Here is a 27,408-nt window from a genome sequence, read left to right as displayed (position 1 = left end):
GACGAGTGGCTAGAGGTGGATTCAGCGACCAAGAAGCCTGGCGGGGGCGGCAGGAGCAGGGGGACTGCGGAGAAAGCAGCCCAAGCTGCTCACCAAGAGACCCGTGGACATGGCTGAGGTCAAGGCTCTGGGTTTTCAAAGAAGAAACTCTTCCAAGCTCTTGCAAACTGAGGCTCGCTTGGCTGTTTGGAGCTTTGGGGATTATTTGCTGGGGGGTGGGGGGGGAATTACCTAGGGGGAAACTGGGGCCCTGAGACGTTAACAGGGTAGGAAAGATCATGGCGGAAGCCAGTGGGTCCTTTAGATTTCCTCTGAGAAACAGCAGAAACGAATGGCAAACGGAAGACAGTGCTTTCAGACCCGCCAGGAAGAGCCCGGGTTAGCCACGCCAACTCAGGAATCGCGAGCAGCCGAAACCCCGGCTGAGGGCGCGGGCGACACCGTCTAGGCGGCGGCGAAGGAGCTGACACTCACTCCAGCCTCATGGACTCGACCTATTTTCCCTCAACTGCTGTATCTTATTCTCCCATCTCAATTTGTGTTGGAAGTTAACATTGGACTTCGGTCTGGAGATACCACTTTATGCTCAGTTCCAATCAGAAGGGGCTACAAGGAGTCAGCAGAGCGCAGAGATCCCCGAGGTGGTCACCGGCTTTCCATTTCCTGCTTGGGGAAGGGTAAGAATCTCTCAGTCCGTTATGTCGGAGAACAGAGTTGCTTTTGTCCTAGTGTTGAAGTTCAAGTGTGTGTGGAGAGCAAGGACCGTGACTGGAGGGGCCGCACCAGGGATTAAGCCCGTCCCAGCTTCACAGGCACCGTTTTCCTCGTGGTATAGGAACAGAACTCGGCAACCATTCCCGCTTTGCCAGCGGGGACACCGCGGGGTTTCTCCAGTGGGATGCTCAGGGGCACGGCTCCTTCCTGCTCCGGTCAGGGGGTGCCAGCGGGTGGGACAGTCAGACCCCCTCGCCGCCGCCCACGTGCTCAGAGCCGGCTAGGCTTCCGCGTGCCCGGACACCACACACCCGCGCTGGACGCAGCTCTGCGGGGGCTGCTTCCTCCTTCGTCTTGTTTTCTTTGTGCCTTTTGGGCAACTGAGTCAACATCTCTATCCTATTGTTAAAATAACCTGCATGGTCCCTGGGTCCTGTTTGCACCGTGACTGATACCCGCAGGGTAACTGAGGTTCTCCCCAGCTTTTCTGCCTTGTACTGCACTTGGCCCCTGGCTCTCACCGGTTTGCCGCAAAGAGCCATCTTTGAGCTAATAAGCTACTTCATCTAAAACATTCCAGGCCTAGCTTGTAGTGATTTCTTACTTCCAGATCTAATTTTTTGAGTTTCCTTCCATTTCGATATCCCTTACTCCAAGTGGAGAATTAAAATTACATTTTGGGCCTCCCTGGTGGCACAAGGGGTTAAGACGCCACCTATGAAGCGATCCACAGCCACTGTAGCACGAGCGATCCCTGGCCAGGGAGCTACCCACATGGCGCAGCAGACCTCTCCGGATTCACCTGCTGCTCCCCTCAGCAGTGTACTTCCGTCACTCAGCCTGTTCTGCTCCCCACTCTGCCTCTGGGGAATCTGCTCACCCCCACACCTCTGGCCTGTACCCCAGTTCTTGTATGCATAAATAATAATTAAATCTTTAAAAAAATAAAATTAACTTTACTATATTTTGATGTTAAAGTTGGAAATGGAGTTCTGGCAAGGATGAAAACTGACTCGAGAAAATGTTTACATCTGTCACCAGCACTGGCATTGTCTGACTGTTCACACACTCTGCCCTGGAGTGCATTTAAAAGGAAGACCCATATGCACCGAGCAGAGAATCAGTAGCAGCAAACTACCAGTCTCCCCGGTTCCCTGGTATTAAAGAGTCCACAACCTGGTTCTGGCTGATATTTTCCATTTATTACCGCAGTAGACAATTGCTCTCAAAGTGCAACAGTAAATCACTCTTTTCACAGCCTCTGCCCCCTCCTCTGGCCAATATTTGTACTTGGAAATTCATTCTTGGAGCACTGTGGACCACAAGCCTGTCTCTGGATGGAAAAGGATTGCCAATGCCAAGGTGACAGAAAACACATGTGAGCAAAAGGATAAATGAGCGGAGCGCTGGAGAGGCGGCGGCACCAATTTCAAACGGAAAACCCAGGAAAGGAGTTATGGGGAACAGCCCCTGGTCAGAGCGGAAACTGACTCCCCATCCCCAGCAGCAACTGCACACAGCTGTCGGGTTGGCCCTGGGGAACCTTCCCTCATTTGGTGACACCATAACCGTGTCCTATGTCAGTGGAGCCGAGGCCTGACGTGAAGGCCTCTGAAGCTACTTTGGAAAGGGGGTGGTTTGGATCCCCCACTGAAAGCCGGCAGGCAGAGCATCTGGAGGTAAGGTGCTGCCCCACGGGAGGGCCTCTTGTCTGCACACACAGCAACTTCTCAATACTGCAGTGACAGAGGAAGCAGGAACACGAGCAGCTCTGGGCAACACAGATTAAAAAATCTGAATGCGAGACCAAGAAAGCAAGCAAAAATACGAATATGGGCACTACACCTAAGTGCTGAGCCTGATCACGCCCCTGGAGATCACACACGTGCACACCCTCACACCCAACAGTCAGGTGGCTGCCCCAAGGGGGGCCAATTCAAATGTCTCGTCTCGTTGGAGTTTTCTGGCAAATCTCAGCTTAGGAAAAAGTGAAGGTCTCCTTGGGGGGTCTAAATAAATCTCAGGAGGCAGACTTTGCTCCCCATTTTAGCCAATGTTGCTCCTGTTTGCCTGAACCCTTCACTAGAATTCACTCTTCATATTCCTGGAGTTTTAAATCACTGCTAGAGCTTCTTATTGACTCTAACTTCACTTGTCATATGGAAGCACCTCCCTTTTGGCTCCTGGACGCCCCTGTTCTTTTAGGAAAATGCGTCCCAAGACAGTGGTGCTGAGCGTGCGCAGGAGTTGGACAGCTGAAGAGTAATATACATACAATAAGGAAATGCCTGTTACTCTCCTACAAATTCTCTGGGACCAGGAGGCTTAGGCCCCGGCCTTCAAAGTCAGCTTCTAGGAGAGGCCTTAATTTAAGGTACAGCGATCGATCTCTGCTCGCAAGAGCCAAGCAACACAGTGCTCCTTGGAGGCTGCTGGAGGACTCGTACTCAGTACTTGGTCCAGCCCTAGGGACCTCTGACCTGACTTCACGCTCTGGAGTCAGGTCGCTGGCTCCTGGGTTGCATGCTAGCCTGCAGGCGTGTCCAGTTATCCACAAGTGCACACACGCTTACTGACACACACACGGTGACGAGGACTGGAAGCAGGTTTCTCTGACCACTGCAGACAGGCACAGCCACGCAGAGCCGCCCAGCTTGGCCACCTCTTCTTCAGATGTCCCAGGTTCAGGAGGGAGAACGTGCCCTAAGGGTGAATAGCTGGTAACACCCAGCTTTGCTTCCCTTCCTCCACGAGGGGCACATGAAGACCCACAGGAACAGGCTGGGCACAAAGGCCCTGCTCACCTGGGAAGTGGTTCAGACAGTGCCCCCGCCCCCGCCCCTGCACTTGGAACCTGTATTATAATCCAGCTTCAACTCAAACTGGACTCAGCTCCAGGCCACTTTGCCAAGGCCCACCGTCCGCGCCTCAGTGGGGCCCGGGGCCGCCGGGTGAACTTTCTGTAAGTGCAGCAGTGCCTAAGAGGAGAGTCCCGCACAGGAAGACCAAGGGCATAAGGCAGGAGTCTATACAAAGTCAGTAACACATTTTCAGAAAGTGGTGGGCTTGGGGGAAGAGGGGAGAGCAAGAAACGAATGTCCCAATAATTTAATGGCAGCGCCAGGCGAGAGCATTTACAGCTGTTCCGGGACCCTCCGACAAAGGCTCTTCCCTATGTGCACAGACATTCCTAATACTGACAACTCTCAGTCCGCCGCTCTGGCTCGCACACGTGGTCACGCCACCGACGCCCTTCGTGCAGCAGAGAAGAGCCAGCAGGAGGCCCAGGGTGCCTGACAGCACACAGCAAGCGAAAGGCTAACTCCCCCCATAGAACCCCATAAAAAAAGTTTGTCTATTACAAAGTCACGTTTTCCATTTTCTCCGCTTTATAAAGTCAGCGATGCTGGAGGGTGTCTAGCGGACTCTGTCCTCCAGGAGTGTGCAAAAGGGGAGCCCGCGGCTCGGGGACGTCCCTTCAGTGAGCAGAGGGAGGGCCAGCTGGAGACCGCCCATCCGTTTGGACACACACACACACAGGGAAGGATTATTGCCAGCTGTGTACTTTCACAATGTGATTTTTGTATTTCGAAAGCTTGAATTGTCCCTGAAAGAAAAAAATGGGAGAAAACAGCATTCAATACACAGACCATGGACGGGCCTCCACACGCACGGGGAGGGCCTGCACCCGGCCGCGCCGGCCCTTGTGCACACCCAGGCCCTTCCTCCCTGCGATCTCACACCAGCGTGGCCTCCCTGCTGGGGCCCCCAACCTGCCGCTCGGCCCTGTCATAGCAGCCTGGACACAGCCCCGGGCTGGTCCACAGGGGACCAGTTCACGTCACGTGGGGGCACAGTCACACAAAGGGACTCTGTGTGCTTCGAAAAACAAGCCGAGGAAGGTGTTCACTGATCTGGCGAGCTCGCCCAGAGAAATGGATCTGCTGGGCGCAGAAGTGGGTGGGCAGCACGCACCTTTTTCTGCGGGGTGGGGGAGCAACAGGGCCAGTGGCCAGAGCTGCCTGCACAGGCATGAAAGAAGGTCACGCGGGACACCGCCCACGGCAGCTACCTGGGTGGCGAGGGCAGGGGCAGCGGGAGGCAACAGGGCAGGTGGGGGGTGGGGAGAGGAGGAGGGGACCTCCCTCTCATGCACACTCGAGGGAAACAAGCCACGTGACTGTGCAGGTACCCAACCAACCAGAAAACCCCGAGTTTACACTCACAGCTGCCTCTAAAAGGATTTCCCACAGGAGAACGCGAGGTGCCCTCACGTGAGGAGCTCCCTGCAGCTCTCGCAGACCGCGGTGCTGACAGCCCGAGAGCGCCCTCTCCCTGGCCCTCTGCCGGCTGGGTCACCACCCACTCCTGGAACCTTCCCCGTCCCCCACTAGAAGCCAAGCAGGGCCTCAGAGTCCCCACAGCCCTCCGTGTCCGGAGCCCTCGGGGCTGGAAGGGGTTCTGACGGTCGCCCCGGCTGCTGCTCTCCAGCCCAGCGCTTCAAACTTAACTGGGAAACAGATCCCATTCGCCCGCCTCTGGAATCATTATTAACCGACCCCCTTAACACTGCAGTTCATGAACGGGGCTCAGGCAAGGGGTTCAGGGCAGCAGACTGACGACGGGGAGGCTCCTCCCGCCGGGGCTAACGGGTCCCCCTGGCGCGAGCAGCAGGCCGACAGGCCAGGGCGACTCTGGCTAGGGAGGAGCTGGGGCTATCTCGAGAGCCCACTTGTATTTTTCTTACTGACGCGCATGACTGCGCAGCCCACGTATCAGCGGCTACTGAGCGCTTCACTGATTTCCTACTAAGGAGCTAAAGCTGAAACACAAGGACTTAATGGGATGACCAACTTTTTCAAAGGCCCTTTGAAAGGACAGACCCCACTGGGCCACGAGCAGCCAGCAAAGGGCCCAGCTGATCCTAATCAGAGACAAGCAGGTCACCCGTGCACGCTGTCACCACGCCCGGGGAGACCGCGTGCCGCCCGGCCCGCAGCAGGACCCCTCTGCCAACAGGAAGGGATGAGCCGAGCAAGCAGAAGGGGAAGTCAGAGAGCTTCCTGGTTGTGGGGGAATGACCGTTATGGGGTGAGGGAGATGGCAGGCAAGGGCCTGGACCCAGCCCTGTCAGCTGTTGTGTGATCTCAACAAGAGGCTTTTCAGGACAAGCCCTGCCACAGACTCCCTGCTTGGGCGGGGCGGGGCCAGAAAGTTCTCTCCTGGCGGCACAGGAAGCATTCCATGGCGCCTTGCCGTCCAGATACCTAACATTTACTCTCATAATTTCTATTTTCAGAATTTTTTTCACACTCAGAAAACCTAGGCCTCTGTCGCCCTAAGCTCTATTTGTACAGTGGAAAAGGAGAGAAACGTCAAGGAGCCAAGAACCAGCTGTTTCCAGCGTGCGGGAGAGGAGGGCGGAGCGGGGGCAGCTGTGTGTAGGGTGAGGGGTGCGCTGGCCTCCACCCAGCTGGGAGCCCGCCCTCCTTGCGTCCTCACTGCAGGCCGCAGCGCACAAGATTAGGAGGCAGGGAAAGGTGGGCAGGAAGGGACAGAAGTCACAGGTGACTTTAAGAAAATGTGCTTCTGTCTTTTTAAAATCAAGCTAGAATTTAGAAACCCTAAGTGAGCGCCCCAAAGCCACCTCCAGCCCCCTAGCACCGTCGCGACAGTGGGCTGTCACCACGCAGAACACGGCGGTCAAGAGACCCACAGGCTCGAGAAAGTCAAAAGGCCTTTCTCTACCAGATGACCCTTCGTCCTGATGAGGAAGGGTCAGAAATACTCAGAGATGCTCGCATCCCAAACTGGCTTCCAATCTCACCGTCCCCAGCACCTTGGGGCAAACTGTTGCTCAAATACTCTGAAAGAACTTTCTCCTCTTTTTGTACTTGAAGAGAAATGGCCAAATTCAAACTCTGGGCAGAATGAGCTACGGCGGAGGGTGGCACCTGGGGTGGAGGACAGAGGGGTGAGGGCGGCTCGTCCGAAGGATACCTCGCTGCCCTCACCAGCACCCCGGCCCTGTGCCGGCTGCACACGGCCTTCAAAGGAACATTCTTGGGCTCTCTGCTGTCCACCCGAGGCCGCCTCTGGCTTCCTCCCCTCCCCGTCCCTGCACACCGAAGCAGACCCGCTCCCGGGTCAGCAGGGCAAGTGTCTACCTTTAGTCTTCCGCGGGGAGACTGCGCCAACTTCCCTCCCCGCGGCACCCACCGCGCCCTGTGCACGCCAATCTAGACACTGGTCACCAGGCCCCGGCCCCGCAGCCACTGCGGCTTCTGCCCTGGTGCAAAGGGGGTGCTTATTAATGAGGTCAGTGACAGTCCTCAAGTATGAGCAGCCACAAGTCTGGTATAAAATACCAGAGAAGCTGGGGAAAGTGCTGGTGGCTCAAGAATTATTACTTAAACAGTTTTTGTTTCATCACCGATCACCAGCGACGTACTTGCAAGGGAGGAAAGGACAGAGGATGAGAAGCTCAAGTGCCGGGACCTCCAGATCACACACGTGAGCGGAGTGCGAGCGTCTTCTTGAAACACTCCCACCTCTCTGACGGCTCAATCAGCAGAGGCGAAATGCGAAGCCTTTTCCAGTTCAAGTCTGTCAGGCCATGGAGTGGAGGGGCTCTGGCTGGCCCCGACTCCAGCACACGCCCCCCCCCCCCCCCCCCGTGTGCTGTATGAAGGAGACATGGCGGGGGGGGGGGGGGGCCCGCAACGGGAGAGCAAAGGCTCCAGCACGGCAGTGCGCGAGCGTGACTGTGGGTGCAAGCCCCAGGCGCTTCCTGGGGACCGGCTGCGCTGAAGGGAGCCGGAAACACTTGCAATTTTTCTTTCTTTTGGACCATTTCAACTCATTTAGTCTTTTATTTCATGAATTTGTGCTACTGATTTTAAAGGTACCATCATTTTATGTGCTAGAAAAAGTAAACACTGCCAATCAAACTATGACAGAAATATTTCTTGCCACATTCGTTGTGAAAAATCCCAATTTCAGGGACATAAAAGCAAAAAAAAAAAAAAAAAAAGGGAATCTCAGGATTACAAGGGCAACATTGTTCAAAACAATTCTACTATAGCACCGGGTGTCTGGAAAGTTAACTTATTTTGAATTTATCTGCTGATTTTCAATCTGCAAACCAATGCACCCAACGGTAGAAGAGATGCGTGTTTTCACCCCTTCCGTGTGACCGAGCAGCCACCTGAGGGTTCTATGATGACCCTTTTGCAGAGAAAACCTCTAAATTGCAGTATGAGAAATCAAAGCATCTAAAGCCTGAATTTATAACAAAGGCGTCAAACTATTCTAAGACGACTCGAGCGCACCACCTGGTGCGTGGGGATCGGGACTGCTCCTCTAGAGAGCGCGCCGCCGCCCCTGTGCCGCCCCCCATCTGAAGGATGCTGAGTCTCATTTCCTTCCCGGGACGCTTCCTGGGGCTTCGGAGCGGCGACTGCACCTGCACGTTCTTTGCTAGCAGAATTCAGGACGTTCTCTATTTCCTAGGGTGCAGGTGGGCAGCGGGGGCCAGGGAGACGCTCCTAGCCAGACACAGGCAGACTGTCCTTTCACCCACTTCCCTCATGGGAACAGATGTACCCGACTCCCTCTGCTGCACAGTCGTGGACCTGGCACCCTTAGCTGACACACACATGGTCCTGAAGGAACACTTCCGTTGACCTCGCCTTTGCCACCCCCAGGCTGCTCCCTGCCAGGAACTTTGATGATCCAGTTACTGTAAAACCTGGAACAGTCTCTGCCACAGCCCTGCCATCACCTCCGCTGCTGAGGCCCTGAAGGGCTGCCACTGTTCCCTCACCACTGACAAGCACACCAGCCAACAAGAGACATACCTCTCACCTTACCCAAGCCGCCTGGGACCAGCCCTGCCGGTCACGGGGCACTGCAAGCCGGCTTAATGGCCGCGTCTGTGCAGAATAAAGTATCTGGGCACACTGGTAACCGTGCATGTTGGCACCGGAAGAGACAAGAGCCGAGCCCAGGGAACTTCATTTCCCAAAAGAGAAAACAAAGGTACAGTGGGTGAGGTTACGCAGCCTGCCCAGGGGCTCACCACAGAGGACTAAGGGGTTTTGGACTCTTATTTTATTTTGAGACTGAGATAATCAGTCAAAGAGGAGGCTGGAGCAGGCAACAAAGTTGGCCAAGTAGGTGACCCCTTGGGAAGAGGGGGCCTATGGCTGAGAGGTATGTTACAAGGTTACGGAGAAGATAGACAAGGCCCTACCCTGAGTGTGAGAGACAGAGGGGGAGCGTCCGATCAGCGGCCGCTGCTGTTCACCAGGCCATGAAACTCCTCCCAGGCCCTGGCAAACCAGAGACAAAAAACATAAGAGTACATACAGATCAGCAGCTTTTTAGCAGAAAGCACGAGCAGACATGACAACCCACACCCCGTTCCAGATACCCGCCAAGCTGAGAGGAGCCCACCGGTGCCTGAAGCAGGTGCTGCGGCCTCCCCTAGACGTTCCTCCCAGACTGGTAGGGCCGCCAGCTCCCTTCGGGGGGCAGCTGCCACTCTCCTCGCTCCCTCCACTGGGAAGTCGGGCCCCTCTTCCCTCAAGGACTTGCAAAATTCTTCAAGAACACCTTCAACAGTCTACCTGGAAGGCCAGAGGTCAGAGCTAAGCTCAACCACCACTGGAAATACCTCCAGCAAAGGGAAGCGGTGAGATGGGAAGAGGCCATGTCTTCTCAGCCTCACCCCAAGGGCAAAGGTGAGTCCCTAACAGCATGAAGTCTTGAGACAATGAGGAAATGACATTATTTTCTGTTTGCACATTTCCAACCTTCTGATCCCTTCAAACTCAGACTCCAAATCTCTATCAGGTTCCACCTGTTTCTTAAAATACCCATGGAACGATCAGCTCAGCATTCAAACTGTACAGGTCACAGAACGTCAAGAACTTCCAGGACAATGCTCACTAGGACTTTCATGCTGATTAGCTCAATTCAGAAAATGGGGTTTGGAGTGGACAGGAAATGGGGGACAGCCTCTACGTGGTGCTCCATGAACAGGGCTGTGGGGAATGTTGGCCCAAAACAGGAAAACCAGACCCTTGATCCCCACCAGAAGCCCTGCCCACCTCAAGCTCTGTCAGAGCCACCTTTTACCTCAGCTACTTTCCTAGTAATTCTATATAAAATGGGGCATTTGGCGCTCCTAAATCTAAAATTTCTACTACATTCTTATCTTACAGGGGTGAGAACGCTGCGGGGTATGCGCAGTGAGCTGCTCACGACGCGGTAAGTGTTACCAGGCCTTCCGCGGCAGCTCTCCCCCTTTGTTAAACCGGGAGGGCTATATACGGAGACCTGGCACAACAGAGTCATTCTTCCCGGCAGTGCTTACGCCAGTTTCGCTGGCGTGGCCCTCTTTAGAACAGCAGCTTCTGTAAGTTAATGATCTACCTCTTGGGTTCAGTTGTTGATTTGCTGCTAATCGTTTCTTCAGAGCATTCCCAGAGCTACTGACAGATGCCAGCTGAAGCGGAGAGCAGAGACTGCCAGGCCAGCGCACGCGCCAGTCTCCGTCAATTCAAACTCCATTTCCACAGCAAGGTGTCTGTTCCACAGCCCTCTCTGGAGACGGGGACACGGTGAACGTGGCGAGTCCGTGAGTGCCGTCCGAAGGCCATTCCACTCTTCACTCCAAATGAAGACAAAGCAAAATCCAGGGCTCAAGCAAGGACCCGGGAAACCCCGTCCTTGTCCTAACAGTGAGATGTAAATTCTTAAGCAACATAGGTGCCAACAAGCAGTGACTTGGCTGCACTGAAGCATTGTCCTTCCAAACTTATCCTTTTGTTTCCGGAGACGCCTGCACTAGTCCAGACAGCGGCTGCGGTGGCAGGAACCCATGGCAGGTGGGCTTCAGAGCTCCCCTCTAATCCACTCCAGTACTAAACTGCCCAACTCGCTCCAGAAGCACCTTCCTCCTACATGAAACCCAACATGAAGACCCGCGGGAAAGGAATGCCCTCACAGACTCAGTGGACATGAAAGGGCGGCCGAAGGTCTGGCGTGAACACTTGCACCTGCTGGCGGCACCCTGCGGAGAGGCAGATCCACACCAAAGGCAGTTGCGAGGAGCCCGGCTACACCACCTGGCACCCCAGGCGTGTTAGGTAATATTACAACGTTCTTCTTTTGAAGGTAAAGAACAAGCTGGCAGGGCCATATGCCTGGCCCTGAGATGAACAGGGCTCACAGGGAGTCCTGAAGAAGCTCAAATGACATCGAGTAACAAAGAGCTCTTTGAAGACCACTCTTGTCCCACCTCACTTACCAGAGAGCAAATTCTGAGAGCAGGGATCTCATTCTCTGTAATTCTGCACAGGCCCTCACCCCTTACCCAGCCTTCCACTCGGCTCCGATGCCTGCTGCCGGGGCTGTCTTTACTTTGAAGGTCAGCAAGGGGAAAGGACACTTTGTAAATGCCAAGCCAGGCCAGCAGTTACGCTGGTGTGACCTGGGCCACCAAGCAGAGTCAGTCACCACAGAAGGGGCGGCGGGCCTTACCAACAAATTTCCACGTTCACCTACTGTGACAATCTAGACATGGCAAAGGGATGGCCCCACAATTTGACTGATTTCTCCTCTAAAGGAATAAAGAAGTCACCTACCCTCAACCTTCTCTGCAGAGGGGTCCACTGTCTCCCCAATGGTGGACCATACCCCCCCTCCAGGCCAGAAGCACACCCTGAGTCAATAGGGCTCTTCCAAAGAGGCTGTCCCATGGAAGGTCTTGTGCTTGATGTGGCTCTGTGCCCGGCTTCTCTGGGCCCGGGACTCTGGCTGTGTTTTCAGGCTTTTTTCTCACTATGAGGATATGGTGAGTCATTAGATGCTTGTGAGGAACCAACTTAGGAAGCCTCAACTACAACTGGCCTCTCTAAAAGGAGCCACGCACCTGAGCGAACATTCACCTGAACAAGTTTCCATTTCTCAATGGGACCTGTTCATCCCTAAGGGCAAGCTGCTGGCAATAAGCAAGAACTGGAGTCAACAGGCGGGGCCCTCTGCAGCAAAGCCCTCAGCCCATGGCCCAGGTGCAGCAGGAAAAGGCCACAATGAGACTGGGGAAGGCTGGAAATCCAAACAGTTGGCAAAGGACATGCCCCCTCAGCACCTCAGGAGCCGCTGTCCACGACCAAAGCTGTACCTGTGCAGCACCACGAGGAACAGAACAAAGCACAACAGTGCTGACTTCTGCTCGTCTGTGCAAGGATCACAGGGTCTCCCGGTCAGCAGGATGCTTACTCATCGACTCTTACACTGGAAGGTGACATGAAAGCTCATCCCCTAGACCAGTGACATTAGCTGAAACTAAGGCCAGTCAATGTAACGTAAGAGAGAGAGGGCCACGGAAAGGAATTCTTTGACAAACACTGAAAATGCAGGGGCATTTTCACATACAAACAGAACTCCACTTCTAGGTGCTTGGACCCATTTTGGATGTGCATTAAACAAAGCAGCAACGACAGACTCCGCTTGAATGTTCAGTCCAGGGTGCTGGCCCACGTGTCCAATGGGATACTGGGCCATGTGGAGACTGGTGGCCAGTCAGGGTGGCACAGGCAGAGGGTGTCGCTGCCAAGATGGAACAGCCACCGTGGGCAGCTTGACATCACACCCTCAGCTGCGGTGACGGATGCCACTGCACACCTGACTGGAGCCCTCACACACCGCTGACTTCTGGCTTTGGTGGCAGCTCCTAAGGAAACCGCCAAGTAACGTGAGGCAGCTGAAACCCTACAAGCAGGTTAGGGGCCCAGAGGCCAAGCTGCAGCACATACGAGCCAAAGCCACAGAGCACACGAGGGCCAGGAGTGCCATGTGGTCAACTATCCTGAGGAGCAACTCACGTAGGAGGAAGCCAGGTCCCCACCCCAGACCCTACGCACGATGACCCCGGGGGTGGGAGGAAGGGCAGGGCGAGTGCCTCGAGACCTGGCCAGGGGGGCTAGCTCAAAGAGGAAGATGAACTGGCTCTAAAGGGAAAGCAGAAGGGAGAAGGTGGGGCAAAGAGCCAGTGGCTTGGGCAGTTTTGGCACAGAGAGAAAGCCCGTGAACACAGCGAGAAGCTACACACGCACAGCCACATACAGAGGGAAGTAGGGCTTTGCTTCCAAGCAAGAGATTTCTTTGAAGTAAAGGCAAACGAAGTCAGCGAAGCAAAGGTCAAGGATTCCCTTTTCTAATCTTAACAGACTTTCAAGCTGAATTCTCAATCAGAAATTGCTCCACTCTGGTCATCGGCGGGACTAGATGGGAACTGAAATTCAAGCACCAGAAAATGGGATCTGATGTGGAGAGCTAGATGTCACCTCATTATGTCAGAGCGCAGCAGAACTGGGCCAGAACACCCTGTGAACAGTATCGAGGGGGCTTATGGAAACGAGGCTGCGCTCCCCGATGCCCTTCTCGGAGAAGTCTGTGCCATTCCTTAGTCTGGTGACAGCTGGTCTGCAAGGCCACTTCTCTGATGCACCATAAAGAGCAAGAGCATGAGACAAGCTAGTTTAGCACCATTTATTAAGTGATCTCGGCTGTTGTTGCAGTTGCTGTGTGTCAGCCTGTTCTTAAAACATAAAATGCTCTTCCAGCTCCTCTTGTCCAGCACAGAAGGTTCTTCCAGGTAGCACGCCAACAGAACAAGAGGCTCCGATGATGCCAGCTTCAATGATGGTGCCATCCAGACAGGGAGAGGGTCATGGCACATTCAACCGCGGCTTCCAGAGGTTTTGAAAAAGGAGCCTTTGGGGACCCAGCCTGCCTGGCATTCTAGTGGAAGTGCAAAAGGTTGGCACATTGGGAGAGGGAGAGAGGGAGGCGCAAGGGGAAGCAGCATCTGGGAGTCAAGGAGGGTGTTCTGATCCCTGGAGCTGCATGGCTGGCGGACTAGACAGACCTCTGGACAAGGCAGGGAGCACAGACTAAGGCAACAAGCCCACAGGTTTTCCTACCCGCTCTGAGGACCGGTGAAGGGCAGGAAGAACTGCCTCGGGGGATTAAAAAGGGAGAACAGAGGAGAGGGGTATCGAAAAATACCTTTCCCTTTCCTTCCTGGGTGGCAAGTTTGGTTGGGGAGCAGGGAGGTGGAGGTGAGGGGCTATATGGGAACTTGAAAACAAGAGACCAAGGAAAAGGAGGTCCCCAGCCAGCTCCCAGCCTGGACTCAGCCTGGCTGAAGGGGAGAAGCTATGTCTGTCTCGGAACAAAGACTAGGAAGCACCTGTCAGGAGAGAAAGCGCAACACAGGACTGCTAAGACAAGCAGCCAGGGCCGTGCTGACTAGCAACTGCTGGGGGCTCGGATGAGCCACACCCAGGCATCTGGTTATGGACCAGCTCCTAGGGCAGCGTTCCCAGTTAAAAACTGGCCCTCAGCTTGTTTAAAGATAACTCCACCCACGGCAGTATCTGCGAGTCCTTGGGGAAAAGATCCCTAACTAGCCCGAGGCTGACCACCACGCTGGGCACGTGACTAGTCTTCACAAGAATGGTGTGATGATGACGCTATCGCCAGGGACGACGAGGACAGTGACACTGCTTGGCCCTGTAAGAGGAGTCTCCTTCGAGGCCCTTCAATCACAAAGACAGAGCAGCCTCACAACGGCCCTGCAGGATGGCCACCCCACTTTGCTGATGGGGAACAGAAGCAGCGTGGCACGGAGACGTGGCAAAGGCAAACCTGATGCTGGAGTCAAAGGAGAGAACTACACCTAAACGCCCTGACTCTGAGGAGGCGAGCTCGGCCTCCAGCTCTGAGAAAACCTAGCAGCCTCGCCTCGCCAGCTCTTCCCAAGAACCTGAACGCACCTAACGCACCTATGGCGTTCAATCCCTGCAGGAGGCGGGGCGTCGCCTGGTGGATGCGGTCCCATGTTCCCGAGTCCCGGGGAGAGCGCACAGCTGCTTCCCCTAGCCTCTCCGGCTCCCTCGAGTCTACTCTCACAAGCACACTAGTCTGCTTCCTCTACCGCTTCAGCGCTACACACCAGGAAATGGAGCCATAATTCCTAACAAGAAATCAATTTCCCAGAACAAAAAAAAAAGACTGAAGCTAGGAGGTTAAAAAGACATGCAAAAGTGGGGTGAGGGGCGGGCAGGGAAGAGGACTTTACTGTTCAGTGAAATTCTCTTAAGTACAGCAAGAAAAAGAGCACTTTGTCTTTCATCTTAAGAGGTTAGTGAACGAAAGACAGGACAGTCTGTGTAGATAAAGCAAGCCCAGGCAGTGCAACTGGGACTCTGCAGAAGGGCCTTCTCCGATGCACACCCCTCCCCCCACAGTGTGGAGGGCAGGGAGCCTCACCCTCAAAGAACTGCTACTAGTGGCTAGCGCACTGGAGGGGAAGCCTGGTCTGTCCCTCTCCCTAAGTCAGCCTCCTGCGCAACCCCCTCCTCTGGGCCTGACTCACTCCTACTCCTGCCAAGCTCAGGGACATGTCCCCCAGACCCCCATCACGTACTTGATGCTGTCGGTGTGGGTTTTGTATTCCATAATGGTGTTGGGAGGTAGGTTAAGCACTCGCCGAAGAGTGTCTCGGATCCGGGCTGTGGTTGCTTGGTCGCTGGCAGTCTTATTCCATATTGAAATAATGTCCTCCTACAGGAGGAAGGAGAGGAACCATCATAGCAAACCGGGCCGTGAGGGCAGGAGAGGTAACACATGAAGCCAGACGGGCCCATGGAAAGGCTTACCTGGAAGCGGACAGAGACCACAGCCCCACAGATCTCCTCCCCAACCATGAACTGCTCCCCCAACATGGCCAGGATGAGATTCTCCCAGCAACGGGATGCCAAGCCCTTCCGAAGTCGAATGATCCACTTGCCACCGTTTTTATTTGCATCATCCTGTGACAACAGAAAAGAATTAAAGTTAAAATACGATTTCACGGCTCCTATTCTTTCACATCAAGGCAGTGCAAAGTCTTAAATGCTAAGATATCTCGTCATTTGCCACGTTTCAACTTTACAGGGAACAATGGCAACAGGAGTAGGAAACAGGGCGGGGCCCCTGGGATGAGCCAAAACCTGAGCCACCAAAGTGGCCGGCCAGACCCTTTGAAAATAACCCTTTTTCTAGGACCACTTTAGGATTCAAAATGAAATATCGGATTTCAAACAGAAATCCTCTCTCCCCCTGTGCTGAATGTTTACTGAGCAGCGCCACCAGGTCCCAAGTACGCAGCCGTCAGCCGCCTCCACCAGGATCCAGTGAGCCGAGGAGACAGGCCAGAGCGAGGCACGGCGGAGCCAGGGCGTGGCTCAGGAGGAGAAGCACTAAAGCGGGTCTGGAGAGCACAGGAGTGTGCTGGCTTTACCAGCCTGAGCAGGTGGCGGGGCCCACAGAGCGGGGAAGAACATTCAGTGCACAACCCCTGACTGTGAGGCGGAGGATGTGGGGCCTCACAGAACAAAGGGAAGATTTAGAGCTGGAGGGGGTGGGGGGGTTGGGGGGGGCGCGGGGAAGCGCGAGGTTTAGGGGCAATGGAATTGTGTTAGCTGCACACAATTTTCAAAAGTGGGTGAGCACAGAACATGTGATCACACTTTTTCTAGAAAAATGGTCTAGCAACATATAAAAGAGGGACTACAGCAGAGTGCAGCAGCGAGAGCACAGGAGCTCAGCTCCCAGTCTCCAGTTACTGCCTGTAAACTCACTTCTTACCCTTTTGAATGGCATGCGCACTAAGGAAAAGTAGCGCCCCCCACGCCCCCATTTCTGTAGGTACAGGGCAATTAACAAACACCTCAATGCCGTAGCGCCATGCTGGTGACACTCCAAGCAGACAGGCCATGGCATCAGCGCCCTTCCCCGGAGGCCCCAGTTCCGAGGCTCTGAGAGGATTCTAGAACACTTTTTAACTTCGGCCAGACCGAAAACAACGTTCTCAGAAAAGCCACCCAAGCCTGAGTCCTCACCTCCCACATGGGCTTAATCCCTTCTTTGAAGAGGTGGAAGTCGCTGTGGCCCGTCAGGTCCCCGGGGCGCACCATGTGGCTGTAGAACCTCCAGAACTGCTCCACCTGCGGAGAGGCCAGAGCACACGGTGGCTGGGCTATGACTAGCCACGAGCTTTAGTTAAGAGGACATGAACCTGGATGGCACTGCTCTGGGCTACACTTTCTGGAGATTTTCTTCGGGGGACTGTGTGGGAAGGAAGCATGACAGAGGGAAGCATATCAGACAGCTGAATAAAAGGAAAATGTAGCACTGCTGACCCCCACTCACTCAACGGGTGAGAAAGGCCAGCCGCAGGCGGGAGCGTAGCAGGTGAAGCCACATCAACTCGCACCTGCCAGCGGGCGGCAGGACAGCTGTCACGCGCGGGAGGAGGGCCTTGCTTCACAGCGGACACCCTCCAGTCTCGGGGTTTTGCTGCACTAACCTGAGCCTGAATGTAGCTTTTAGAACCATATCACTTCTTTTTTATGCCTATAAGAACTGGGGTATAGGTCAGAGATGCGGGGTGGGGGTGGGGGGTAAGAGGCAGAGTGGGAAGCAGAACAGGCAGATCTACTGATGTACACTGCTTGGTTGGGGGGGGGGGTGCGGGGGAAGAGTCAGGAGAGGCCTGGCTCACCATGTGGGTCACTTCCCTGGCTGGGGATCAAACTCATGCTGCAGAGGCTGGTGACAGCTTGATAAGCTTAGATTTAACCCCTGTGCCAACAGGGAGGCCCCCAAATCACTTCTTGATCAAAGACTGTTTACTGGCAAATGTAGCATTAACTGCAACAAAATTCACTTTTGTTCTTAGTCACTGTGTGTCAGTGACAGAATCAACCACAGGCCTCTCTAAACCACAGTGCCACTGCTTAGGCCAGGGCAGTGCAAACCCAAGCAGGACTTAGCTTCTCATCCTAAGAAGGAGTCTTAAGTCCCTCTTTTTACCTAAAACATTTGTATTTCTCCTTGCCCCTTCTTCACAATCCTCTCTCTCCTAGACGTACGCTGGTTCACACCCATCGCGCTGTTCTCACTTCTCCTGTCAGTGCCTGACGGGCCCCCCACCCCCTCTAACTCGCAGAGGACACGCAGGAGGCACTGCCAGCTCAGAGGCACACTAGACCAGGACGGAGAAAACAGAGAGCACAGCGTGGCCTGAGATGTCACTGCCGGCGCACCACGGAGGAGGCTGTAAATAGACACACAGCTGGACGCCACAATTGTGCGGGTGAACGGAGGGGGGGGGGGGCGCGCAGCAGACAGACTCGGCTCCTGCTTCTGTCTGCAGAGCATGGAGAAGCGGGACTCACAGTGTGCGACAGGACAGGCACTCAGGAGACGACCTGAGCGACAGAGACCTCGGCTCGCAAGTCCCCCCGAGGCGCCCGTGCAGTCTCATCGCGGGTCGCTGGCTCGCACAGAGCGAATGGGGGAGAAAGGGGCCACACCTGCACACTCAGCTAAAATCTTCTCCCGCCCTGAAACGCTGAAAGGAAAAGGATTAGAGGGGGGTCGGGGTGAAAGCACTAACCGTGCCCCCCCCCCCCCCGAGAACCTGCCCAGCCCACAGAGCCATGGACCAAGACAGATAAGCCCGGTGCCCCCCGAGTCCAGTGCACGCTCCATCTCCATCCCCTGCCTTCTCAGTCACCAGGATTTTAAGAACTTTTAAATGTTGTCAAATGTCAGCACTGAGGACCACTGGGCAACAATGCTGTGGATGGGATAGAAAGTTTGGCGATGTAGTTATTTCTCCACAAGGTAGTGAAGACCGTGCGCTGCTTCCCATCGCCGCGCTTCCAGGAACTCACCCCGGGGGCGCAGAAGCAGCACTGACCCAGGTGCCGCGGAGGAGGACCTGCTCAGCCCCACGCATGTGCCGAAAGAAAACAAAACCCTCCTTGCACAAGCCGGGTACATTCACACGTGCTTTTCTTAAGAGCGAAAGAAAAAAAATGCTACAGATATTCCTAATTACCCTCAGCTGCTTGTCTGCAAAATGAGGACAATTTTTAAAAAGCGGGCGATGAGAATCTCTCGTCACTTCCCTGCAATGTCCAGCATTTTCACACCGCGGGTAACGACAGCTCTCGTGGTGGGGTGTCAGGAAGGCATGGCTCTTTCCAGAAATGATTCTATTGTTCTCTCTGCCAGGAATTGCTTTACCTTCTTTCACGACCTGTTCCAATTCCTTAAGCTTACTCCTCACCCTACCTCCTGCAGACCCTGCCCCGCAGCGGAGCTCATCCCTCCTTCCCGCTGCGCTCCGGCGGCACGTCTCACTGCCTCCTGTAGTAGGGACTCCTGGGCGCATCAAATTTCGCTCAGGGCAGTGTCTCAGTTCACTTTAGAAACCTATTAGTGCCTTGAATTCATTCAACAAACATTTCTGGACCAAATACACACAGTGCACAAGTTATCGGAAATATTTAACTGAAGTCTAAATCCACCAATCACAATGGCTCATAGGCCCACTAAAACAGGCTTTGCTTTGAAACTACATCAGCTTAGCATAATGAATCAGGCAATCATGTTACCATTTATCTATGTGTATCCGATCAATAATGAACGGATGATATAGTTTGTCTAATAAGCAACATTTTAAAAACTGGAGCCCTTGGCGTGCCATTTGGTACTGGAAGACGGAGGAACATGGGCTTCAGAATGTGGCTTCACGGTCTACTCGCCACCAGTTTCAACTCTGGTCCTCCACGAAATCAAGTGACTCAGGACTGACCTGAGACTTTAATCAGATACTTAATGACGTCTCCCCTCCTCATCTGTAAAATACGGACACCACCACTGATCTCACAGCTGTCGCACCCCCAGAGGGGCATCACACAGTGCCCACTGCTGTGTCCTTGCTCTTCACTGACTGACTGTAATATTTACGATTACATTTTCTTTTCCAGTGCCCACTTCGCAGGTAGGAATACCTCGATACTTTCAAGAAAATAACAAATCCTGCCTCTGGCGCTGCCCTGAGAAGGCATGTGCAGCACACAGGAAGCGCACCACAGTCTCCACGGAACAAGCTGGTTTGGGCTGCAACAGCATCTCAGGGTACACAAGCCCAGGGGCCTGTGAGGGTGATGAGAAAGCGCCTGGCTCTCTGTACTGACGGTACCCACAAAAATTTATTTTAGAGACTTCATTTTCTTTCTGAACACAGGAAAAAGATGCTACTTTATGAATAACCACTAACGTAAGACAAAATCCTACCGGAAGTTCCTAAATACAAAGAAACTTGACCTTCACGCTTTACTGTCGCTTTTCAGGAGAAGTGACACCAGCTACTATCAAATTTTCTCTCTCTCTTGACCTTTGCTTTGCACACAGTGAGGACTCAATAAACACCTACTTAAACAAACCAGCCTGGATTATTGTGCTGTTCCCTTCTGTCCAACTCCACAGTTCACACAGTCACCAACGGCTAAGGGTGAATAAATCTGACCTAAGGGGCTCAGGTCGGTTGACTAAGGAAAGCAAACCGGCCCTCGGGCTAACAGGGGAGCAAACTGTAAGGAGGGCAGGCCGCAGCCAGGTGGCGACGCAAGCACCAAGCACTCACAGAGGCGAAGGTGCCGATCTGCTTGATGTTCTGTTCGTAGCTCTGTGAGCTGGTGGGCCGACCGGGGGTTCTCCTGGAGTACCAGAAAGTGTAGTTGTACTGCAAGGGGTGCTCTGCAGGCCCGGGAACAACAGCCTGTGGATGAAAGGTGGTGGTTAGTCCTGGACTTTCAGTCATAAGCTCTGAGACTGAGAAAGCAGTGGTTTTTGTTTTTTGAAAGCAGTATTTCTTACCACCTCCACAATTAAGGTTACATCCTCAATTATTTGCCATGCGCCCAAGATTTTGCTTATACAGTAAATACTTTAGCGGTAACTGATTTTACAATCCTTTGACAGTTTATTTGCATTCTGATGTCTTTTGTAACCTTCTACTTCCTGTCACAGGTATTTAAGTTTGTATCTTGTCTGCAAGGAATCCCAGGCCAAGCCCCGCCTCCTCGAGGACACTATCACTGAAGAGCTGGTGACCCCACTTCACCTGTCAGCGCCTCAGCTGCTAATGTGCAAAGTGGTGAAAATAATAATAAAGATCTTCTAAGGTTGCTGAGAGGATCAAATAAATTAATAAATGTAAACAACTTAGCACAATGTCTAACACGCAGAAATGCTCCAGTGTCAGTTACAATCTCCATCACACTTAAATGCCAACTCCCTGGGCCACATCCTCGTTCACCTTTGTGGCTCCTCAGCACCTAAGATGCTCCCGATTGGGGCACTCGGTGCTGTGGAATACATGACCTAATGAGTGCCGAGTTATCAGGAAGGACAATCGTCTGTCTCTCATCCTCTCAATCTTCTTTCCAAGGCACTTTCAGCTGCAACCATCACTGACTAAAGACTCTAAAATTTCAAGGGTGCTCAGCAGCAGCTTGCGAAGCACCCTGTCTTGCGACACTCCAGACGACCTTCCCTGACGGCAGGCTAGGAGAAAGCAGACAGCGAGGTCACACCTCGAGTCCTGTGGCAAGGGAAAAGTGCTAAGTGGGCTAGAATGAACTTGTGACAAAAATCAGACAATCTCACAAAGGCTACCACCAAATTCATCTGGAATCTTCGGCATAAACAGACCCTACAGCCCCGAGGCTACCACACCTATGCAGCACAAGACTCACCTTTCTCTTGCTGCTGCCCTGACTCTTGTCTCGTTCCGTTTTTTCCTTCTCACCATCTTTCTGTGTGCTGTTTTCTTCATTCTGGTCATGGTCCCCGCTGTCATCATCTTTCAAGCTGAGTGGGAGGGCAAAATAATGTTATCCCGGGACCGGGCCCGTGCTCGCGACACAGCCCTGGTCCGAAGAACCACCACTCAGTCACTCCAACACAGGCAGCTGGTGCACTCGGGCAAGAGGAGGGCAGGGGACAAACAAAGGCAATTACGAGGTTAAACAAAAATGAAATGCCTGGCAGCTACCTCATGACTTCCAGAAAGCAGTCTTCCAGTTCTCTGAGAGACTGCACAGAGAAAAGGGAAACAATTTAAGGGATTGTTTCTTTGCCAAAAGTGGGAAACTTCTGCATTAAAGAAGTTTGCTGACCTTTCAATGAAGTCTAGAAACGTAACCTGCCTTTCTCACCACCTCTTGCCTCCCTCCCACCCATGTCCACTGCACCGCTCCAGTGCGTGCTCGCCCCCGCCGTCACGACGTGCTACACACTTCCCAAAGGGCTCCCGAACCTGCACCATCTCCACCGTCCAGCCAGCCTCTCCTGGCCACCAGCACCATCCTTCCGAAGGCAAATCTCAACACCTAATTCCCATGCTTAAAATGTCCCTCGCCCTTCGACGCCCACGCTGTAGACTCAAGTGCACAGAAACAGAAGATACTCTGGAATCTAACTCCTGCCGGCTGATGCCCACCATCCCTCCCCGGCTCCCAAAGCCATCTACCCCTCAGCCCAAGGCACCGTCCCCAGCCTGGCTCTCCCCCTCGAGGGAAGGCACGCCTGGACTAGTGACTTACTGATCTCGGCATCTCCTCAAGCCGGGATAAGAAGATGCCGCGCCAACAAGCAGCACAAGGGGCTGAGCCAATGTTCAATGAAAAGACAGAGAAATGGGGCCTCCCCTGGTGGCACAGCGGTTGAGTGCTGGGCAGCGAGCTGCCCGCAGCCTCTGCAGCGCCGGGTTGTTCCCCGGCCGCCGGTGAGGGTCCCACAAAAAAAAAAAAAAAAAAAAGACAGAGAAATGTCTGACAGAGGCTGACAGAGGGATGACATCTCCCAGGAGCAGTCACGTGCGCCTCAGCAGCTACCTTTTTAGCGGCAGAGAAACTACGCTACGGCTTTCAGGCCCACCTGAAGTTCACCGGATTCTGACAAAAAGATAAACAGAGGTTGAATTCACACAGATAGTGAGAACGTTCAGTCTACAGCCAGACTGTTTATGGATCTTCTCTAGATCACTCACTGGCCCTAATATCTAGTCAAATGGATTAGGTAATTCTCAAGAAAGATACCAGAAATACTCAAAGTGTAACTCAGCCATTACAATACACAAGCACAGAAACGGGTAATGTATTTTACATTTCGGTCCACGGATCCTTAGTGCCTGTCATGGAAAAAGCACTCACTTAATGTTAAAGAGGACCAGCCAGCCATCTGCTGGGTGCCTGCTCTCCCACTTCACAGCCCTGGCTGCAGATGTGCTCAGGTGGGGGGGGCCTTGCACCATGAACCTCTCTGTCCCCACCCTGGCCAAGACAGGAGTACGAAGGGCATCCACCCACGAGTCCGGCGTTGACCAGTAACTAATGCCTCAGAGCCTCAAGCAGATTCTTCCCCAGCATGGATCTCAGGTTCAGGAGCAGGGTAGGCAGGTGGGTCCCCTTAAAGAAACACTGTGAGGGGAAGACGAGCAAAAGCCGGTAGCGGGCCAGGGAATGAGGCAGATGAGCAGAGCAGGTGGAGAGGAGTGGCTCTGTGTGTGACGCTGCCATCTCTCTGGCTTAGCTGGGGGCACTTCTGGGGGCCATTATCTGCCCTTTTCCCTGGATTAAACTTGAGTTGGTTTGCTGTGCTTTTCAGCTGGCATCTGTCTAGCACTAAAGTCCCACAACGTATTACTAACCCCACTGTGTCTGTCACCTACGGGCGCGCCTGCCCCACGGACCTGGCCGGGGAGCTGAGGCACATGTACTCGGACTGCAGCATGGCAGAGCCCTGCTCTGCCTACACATGCCAATGTCGCCACCCGTCTGCTCCCACTCACTCCTTTGGCTCTAGTGCTACGGACCTTGCGGTTTCCCAACAGTAGCCCCATTACGTTCATCACGTGGTCTTTCCTCGGAGAGTGTCTTGGAGAGAGGCTAGTTAACTTGTCCCTCCCAGCTCTGACTGAGGGCCTGTCTCTGGAAATGGACCGTTATCCCCCCAGGCTGAGTCAGGGTCCCTTCTGATCCACCCCCATAAACGTTTGCACTTGTCCCAGCTTTATGTCATGTCATGGCCAGTTTTTTGTCTTTCCATCAAGAACATCTCAGGTCCAACACAACCCCTAACTCTCCCCTGGAGAGCATACTTCAGGGACTCAATCCATTTTCCTCTTAGCTCCCTAGGAAACACTATATCCTCTGGGGCCCCTGCCCTTTAAGTCCTGAAGAGGGTCACTCCAGCGTCTAATTTGCTAGCCCCAAGCGAATCATTTAAAGCCCTTTCTTTTTGGTGGTTTTGTTGCTAGTCACTACTAGGAAACAGAAAAAGATAACAAAAATTAAAGATCTCAGGGAGGAGATGGTGCTGGGACCCCAGATCATCCTTCCCAACTCCATTCTGAGAGGGTAAATGGAAACTCCAAGGAACCTTTACTGGTGCTTTTATTTGAGGGTGGAGCTGACCAACCACCCTGCCCTATGGGCCAACACTTAAGGCAAGTTATTTGCTTTCAATCCTCAAGAGGCTATGCTTACCAGCTTGCCGCTGGATTTGAGCCAAGATACAGTCCAGATGAAAAAAATCTGTGCTCCACAAACTCTGGCAGGCAATTATCATCTGAATGTCCAGACTGAATGGCACCTAGTTTGCTCACCAAGCTCTGCGCAGGTATCTGCCCAGGTATGTCCTTATACTCCATAAATAGACCAATTCCTTGCATACTCCATAAATAAACCAATTCAACTTGGTTGAATCCATGTTTACCTGTCCAGCATTAAATCTATGTTTAATGGATGGATTTCCAAAGTCAAAACAATACAAGGCCGACTAGGATGAGTGCCACATATGTGGTTCAGACAATAGTATAAGAATGGGCCAGAAGCTACCAGAGAGAATGGGGCAAAATCAAGTATGGCATCTAGATCTGAAACTGAACTGCTGTACAGTGAAAGCATTTGGGGGCCTCAAGGGCAATGGTAAATAGCAATCTGACAGATGGAGTTGGGGGTCAGGTGAGGATGACAATTAGAGTGTTAGGTTACAGTCACAGAAGTGGGGAGCCCTCACAGTAAGGAGGTCATCAGAGCTCCTCCTTAATCTGAGCCCTGAAATTAGAGGCCGGTACTTAGCTCCAGTATTCTGGCAGGCTGTAGCCCATCCTTACTAGTCCTGTGGTGCAGCAGCCAAATATGTAACAATGGTCTAAACACTATAAACTTTGCATAAAAGAACAAAAACAAAACTAGGGGCAGGAGCACTGCATAAAATTGCTAACTTCAAATGAAAGCTTTGGCTTTTCCCTGCATAACTAGAAGACAGATATTTTTAAATTCTGGATCAGTATAACAGTTAATACTTAGAAATAATTAAAAATATCCTAGGTTAATTTTTGTCAGAGAGGTGCTGCTTGAGTCACAGCAAAACGACAAACCTGGGAAAGAATCCCACCGTGTGACCCTTCCTTCCTTGTGGGCAAGTTACAAAACCGCAGAGAGCCTTAGCATCCCTATCAGTAAAAGGAGGTAATGAGACCCCCTGTGCAGGGTTGTCAGATGTGGAAATTATATACAAAAAACATCTAGCAAGAAACCTGTGGGAGCCATAATTACCATTCTTAAAATTAGCTTAGTGCAGATGATTGGTTACCCCAAATAATTTGGTTAGGACTGGGTTATTTGACCCACAGAGTGTCTTAAGATGAGACTTTGATTTGTTTAATTCAGCAGTGGAAGTTCACTGAAGGCAGGACTTAGAGCTGGAGTCCGGGGTTGCAGGATTTCTGATGGGAGGGAAGGAGAAGGGAGGGGCTCGGCTCACCAGCAGGCTGGGGAAGTGTTCCCTCAAAGATACTTTCTAAGGTAGCAGCGACCTCTCAGCAACCAGGAGATATTACTGAGGGGCTGCCTGCTGGGTTGGAATAGAGGCCCCTGGAATTTGCATGCCAGCTCTCACCATATTGGAAAAATACTTTCCCAGCAGCAGCAATTCCACTTAACATACCTTACCAGCCATCAATTTATCCATTTCATCAATTCAAGGCCCCTGATGCATTACTGAATGTGATCTGGTCCTTATCACATCCCAGCGCAGCAGCAGGGCACCGAGTAGCAATGTGGTTCCGTTAACAATGCTCAGAGACTGGGCATTGTTATTTCTGCTGCCGAATAACTGGAAACTGGTGGGCCTGGGACTGGAAAAGTAGGTCTTCAGAAGAGAAGACACTTGCCAGAATATTAGAAAACCAGTGAGAATAGGGCCTCCCCTGGTGGCGCAGCGGTTGAGCACTGGGCTGCGAAGCTGCCAGCAGCCTCCGCACCGCCGGTTCGATCCCCGGCTCACCGGCGAGGGTCCCACATGGCGCCGCTCCCCTCAGCAGTGTTTCGTCAGTTTGCCTGTTCTGTTCCCCGCTCTGGCTCTGGTGACGCCTCTCACCCTCCCGCGCTTCTGTGCCTAGTGCTTATATAAATAAATAAATCTTAAAAAAAAAAAAAAGAAAACAAGTGAGAATAATCTACCTCAAATACAATAGCTGGATGGAAATATACTAATAAAACTACGTTCCCTTTCTGCACCCCCAAAATGAAATTGGGCCCAGGAATCAGATCGAATGCAGAGAGGATGACAAGCCCTCCCGTTGGGCCAGAAACCGGGCAGCTCCTGGAGCGCGTGGGGGCGGGGGGCGGGGGGCGGAAGGAGTTTCAGCAGGACGAGAGTTCGGGAGCAGCCGCGGCGCCGAGCGCGGCGGCGACGTCCCCTCACGGCCCCCCGCAAGCCTGAGACCCCGGGCGGCGCGGAGAGCGGCCGGGGCGGGGCGGGCAGGAGGCGCGGGCCGGGCCGGGCCGCGGAAACCCCCCAAGCGCCAGGCCTCCGCCCCTCCACGCCGCCGGCCCCGCGCCGCCCGGGCGGGGCGCCCGCGAACCCCCTTCCGGGCGGCTCGGCGCCCCCGCCCCGCGGCCTCCGCGCCCCGGGGCCCCGGCCCCCACCCGCCCGGCCCGGCGCCCTCCCCGCCCGCCGCCCGGCCCGTCGGGACCGCCGCCGCGACCGAGAGGGAGGCCGGCCCCGGCGGGGGCGGGCGCGGGGGCGGTTGGGGGCCGGGGCCCCGGGGCGGCCACGCGCCACTCACGCGTCGAACTTGTTGTTCATCCTCTCGCCGCCGCCGTCGCCGCTGCCTCCCGGGGTGACTTCCGCTCCGCCGGGTCCCTCCGCCTACGGTCCGGCCACTTCCGGCTGCCCGGGCCCTGCGGAACGTCGGCGCGCTGGTCCGGCAGGGGGCGGAAATCCCGGGGCACCCGCGCCGCGGGGCCGCTGTTCCGGCGCGACCGCGCTCGCGCGTCCCGCGGCTCCGTGGAGACGCGCCGTGACCTTCTCGCTTCCGGGGAGGCGGCTCCGCTCCCAGGGCGGGCTGCGCGGTGCTCGACCCCTGACCTCCCCAGGTGTGGCGACGCTGGGCAGCGTAGTCCTGACGTGCGCGGGCTGCGCGCGAGGGTCAGTGCCGGGAGCGGGGCGCCCCCCTTTGCGCGCTGGAGCCGGGGCTGGGGCCCCTCTCCGCGCGCCGCGGTACTCGCGGAGCTGGAGGGTCACGCCAGGGGCCCGACCTAGTGAAAGGCTCGCTGGACCCGGAGGTCATCTCATCCGCTGACCTCCGCGAGCCGGTTCTCTGCGCCTGCGCGCGCGGTGGCGTCGGGCACGACCCCGCCGGTGACTGACCCCAAAGCCAGGGTCCTGGGCTCGGGGAGGGGTATTGCCGGGGTCCTCTCGCCCCCA

General features: G+C 54.2%; 1 protein-coding gene across 6 annotated transcripts; it reads right to left on the bottom strand.

Annotated features, from left to right (window-relative positions):
• Positions 1-4,281: 4,281 nt before the first annotated feature.
• EIF4E2 (eukaryotic translation initiation factor 4E family member 2) lies at positions 4,282-26,787 on the bottom strand (the record flags this gene model as incomplete). Of its 6 annotated transcripts, none has more annotated exons than XM_084248833.1 (7): positions 4,282-4,321; positions 15,218-15,354; positions 15,450-15,602; positions 16,674-16,778; positions 20,273-20,407; positions 21,387-21,501; positions 26,768-26,787. In XM_084248833.1, the coding sequence occupies 7 exons, from the start codon at positions 26,785-26,787 to the stop codon at positions 4,282-4,284; spliced, it is 705 nt and encodes a 234-aa protein (XP_084104959.1). The 6 variants fall into 6 exon arrangements, with proteins under 6 accessions (XP_084104959.1, XP_084104962.1, XP_084104958.1 ...); XM_084248832.1 differs by lacking the exon at positions 4,282-4,321 and adding an exon at positions 9,002-9,047; XM_084248831.1 differs by lacking the exon at positions 4,282-4,321 and adding an exon at positions 13,455-13,527.
• Between the last annotated feature and the right edge of the window lie 621 nt (positions 26,788-27,408).

This window comes from Talpa europaea, assembly GCF_964194135.1.
Source record: "Talpa europaea genome assembly, chromosome: 1".
Classification (NCBI taxonomy): Eukaryota; Metazoa; Chordata; class Mammalia; order Eulipotyphla; family Talpidae; genus Talpa; species Talpa europaea.
Note: the sequence above shows the minus strand (reverse complement) of the source record. Positions and strands in the feature narration are given on the sequence as shown.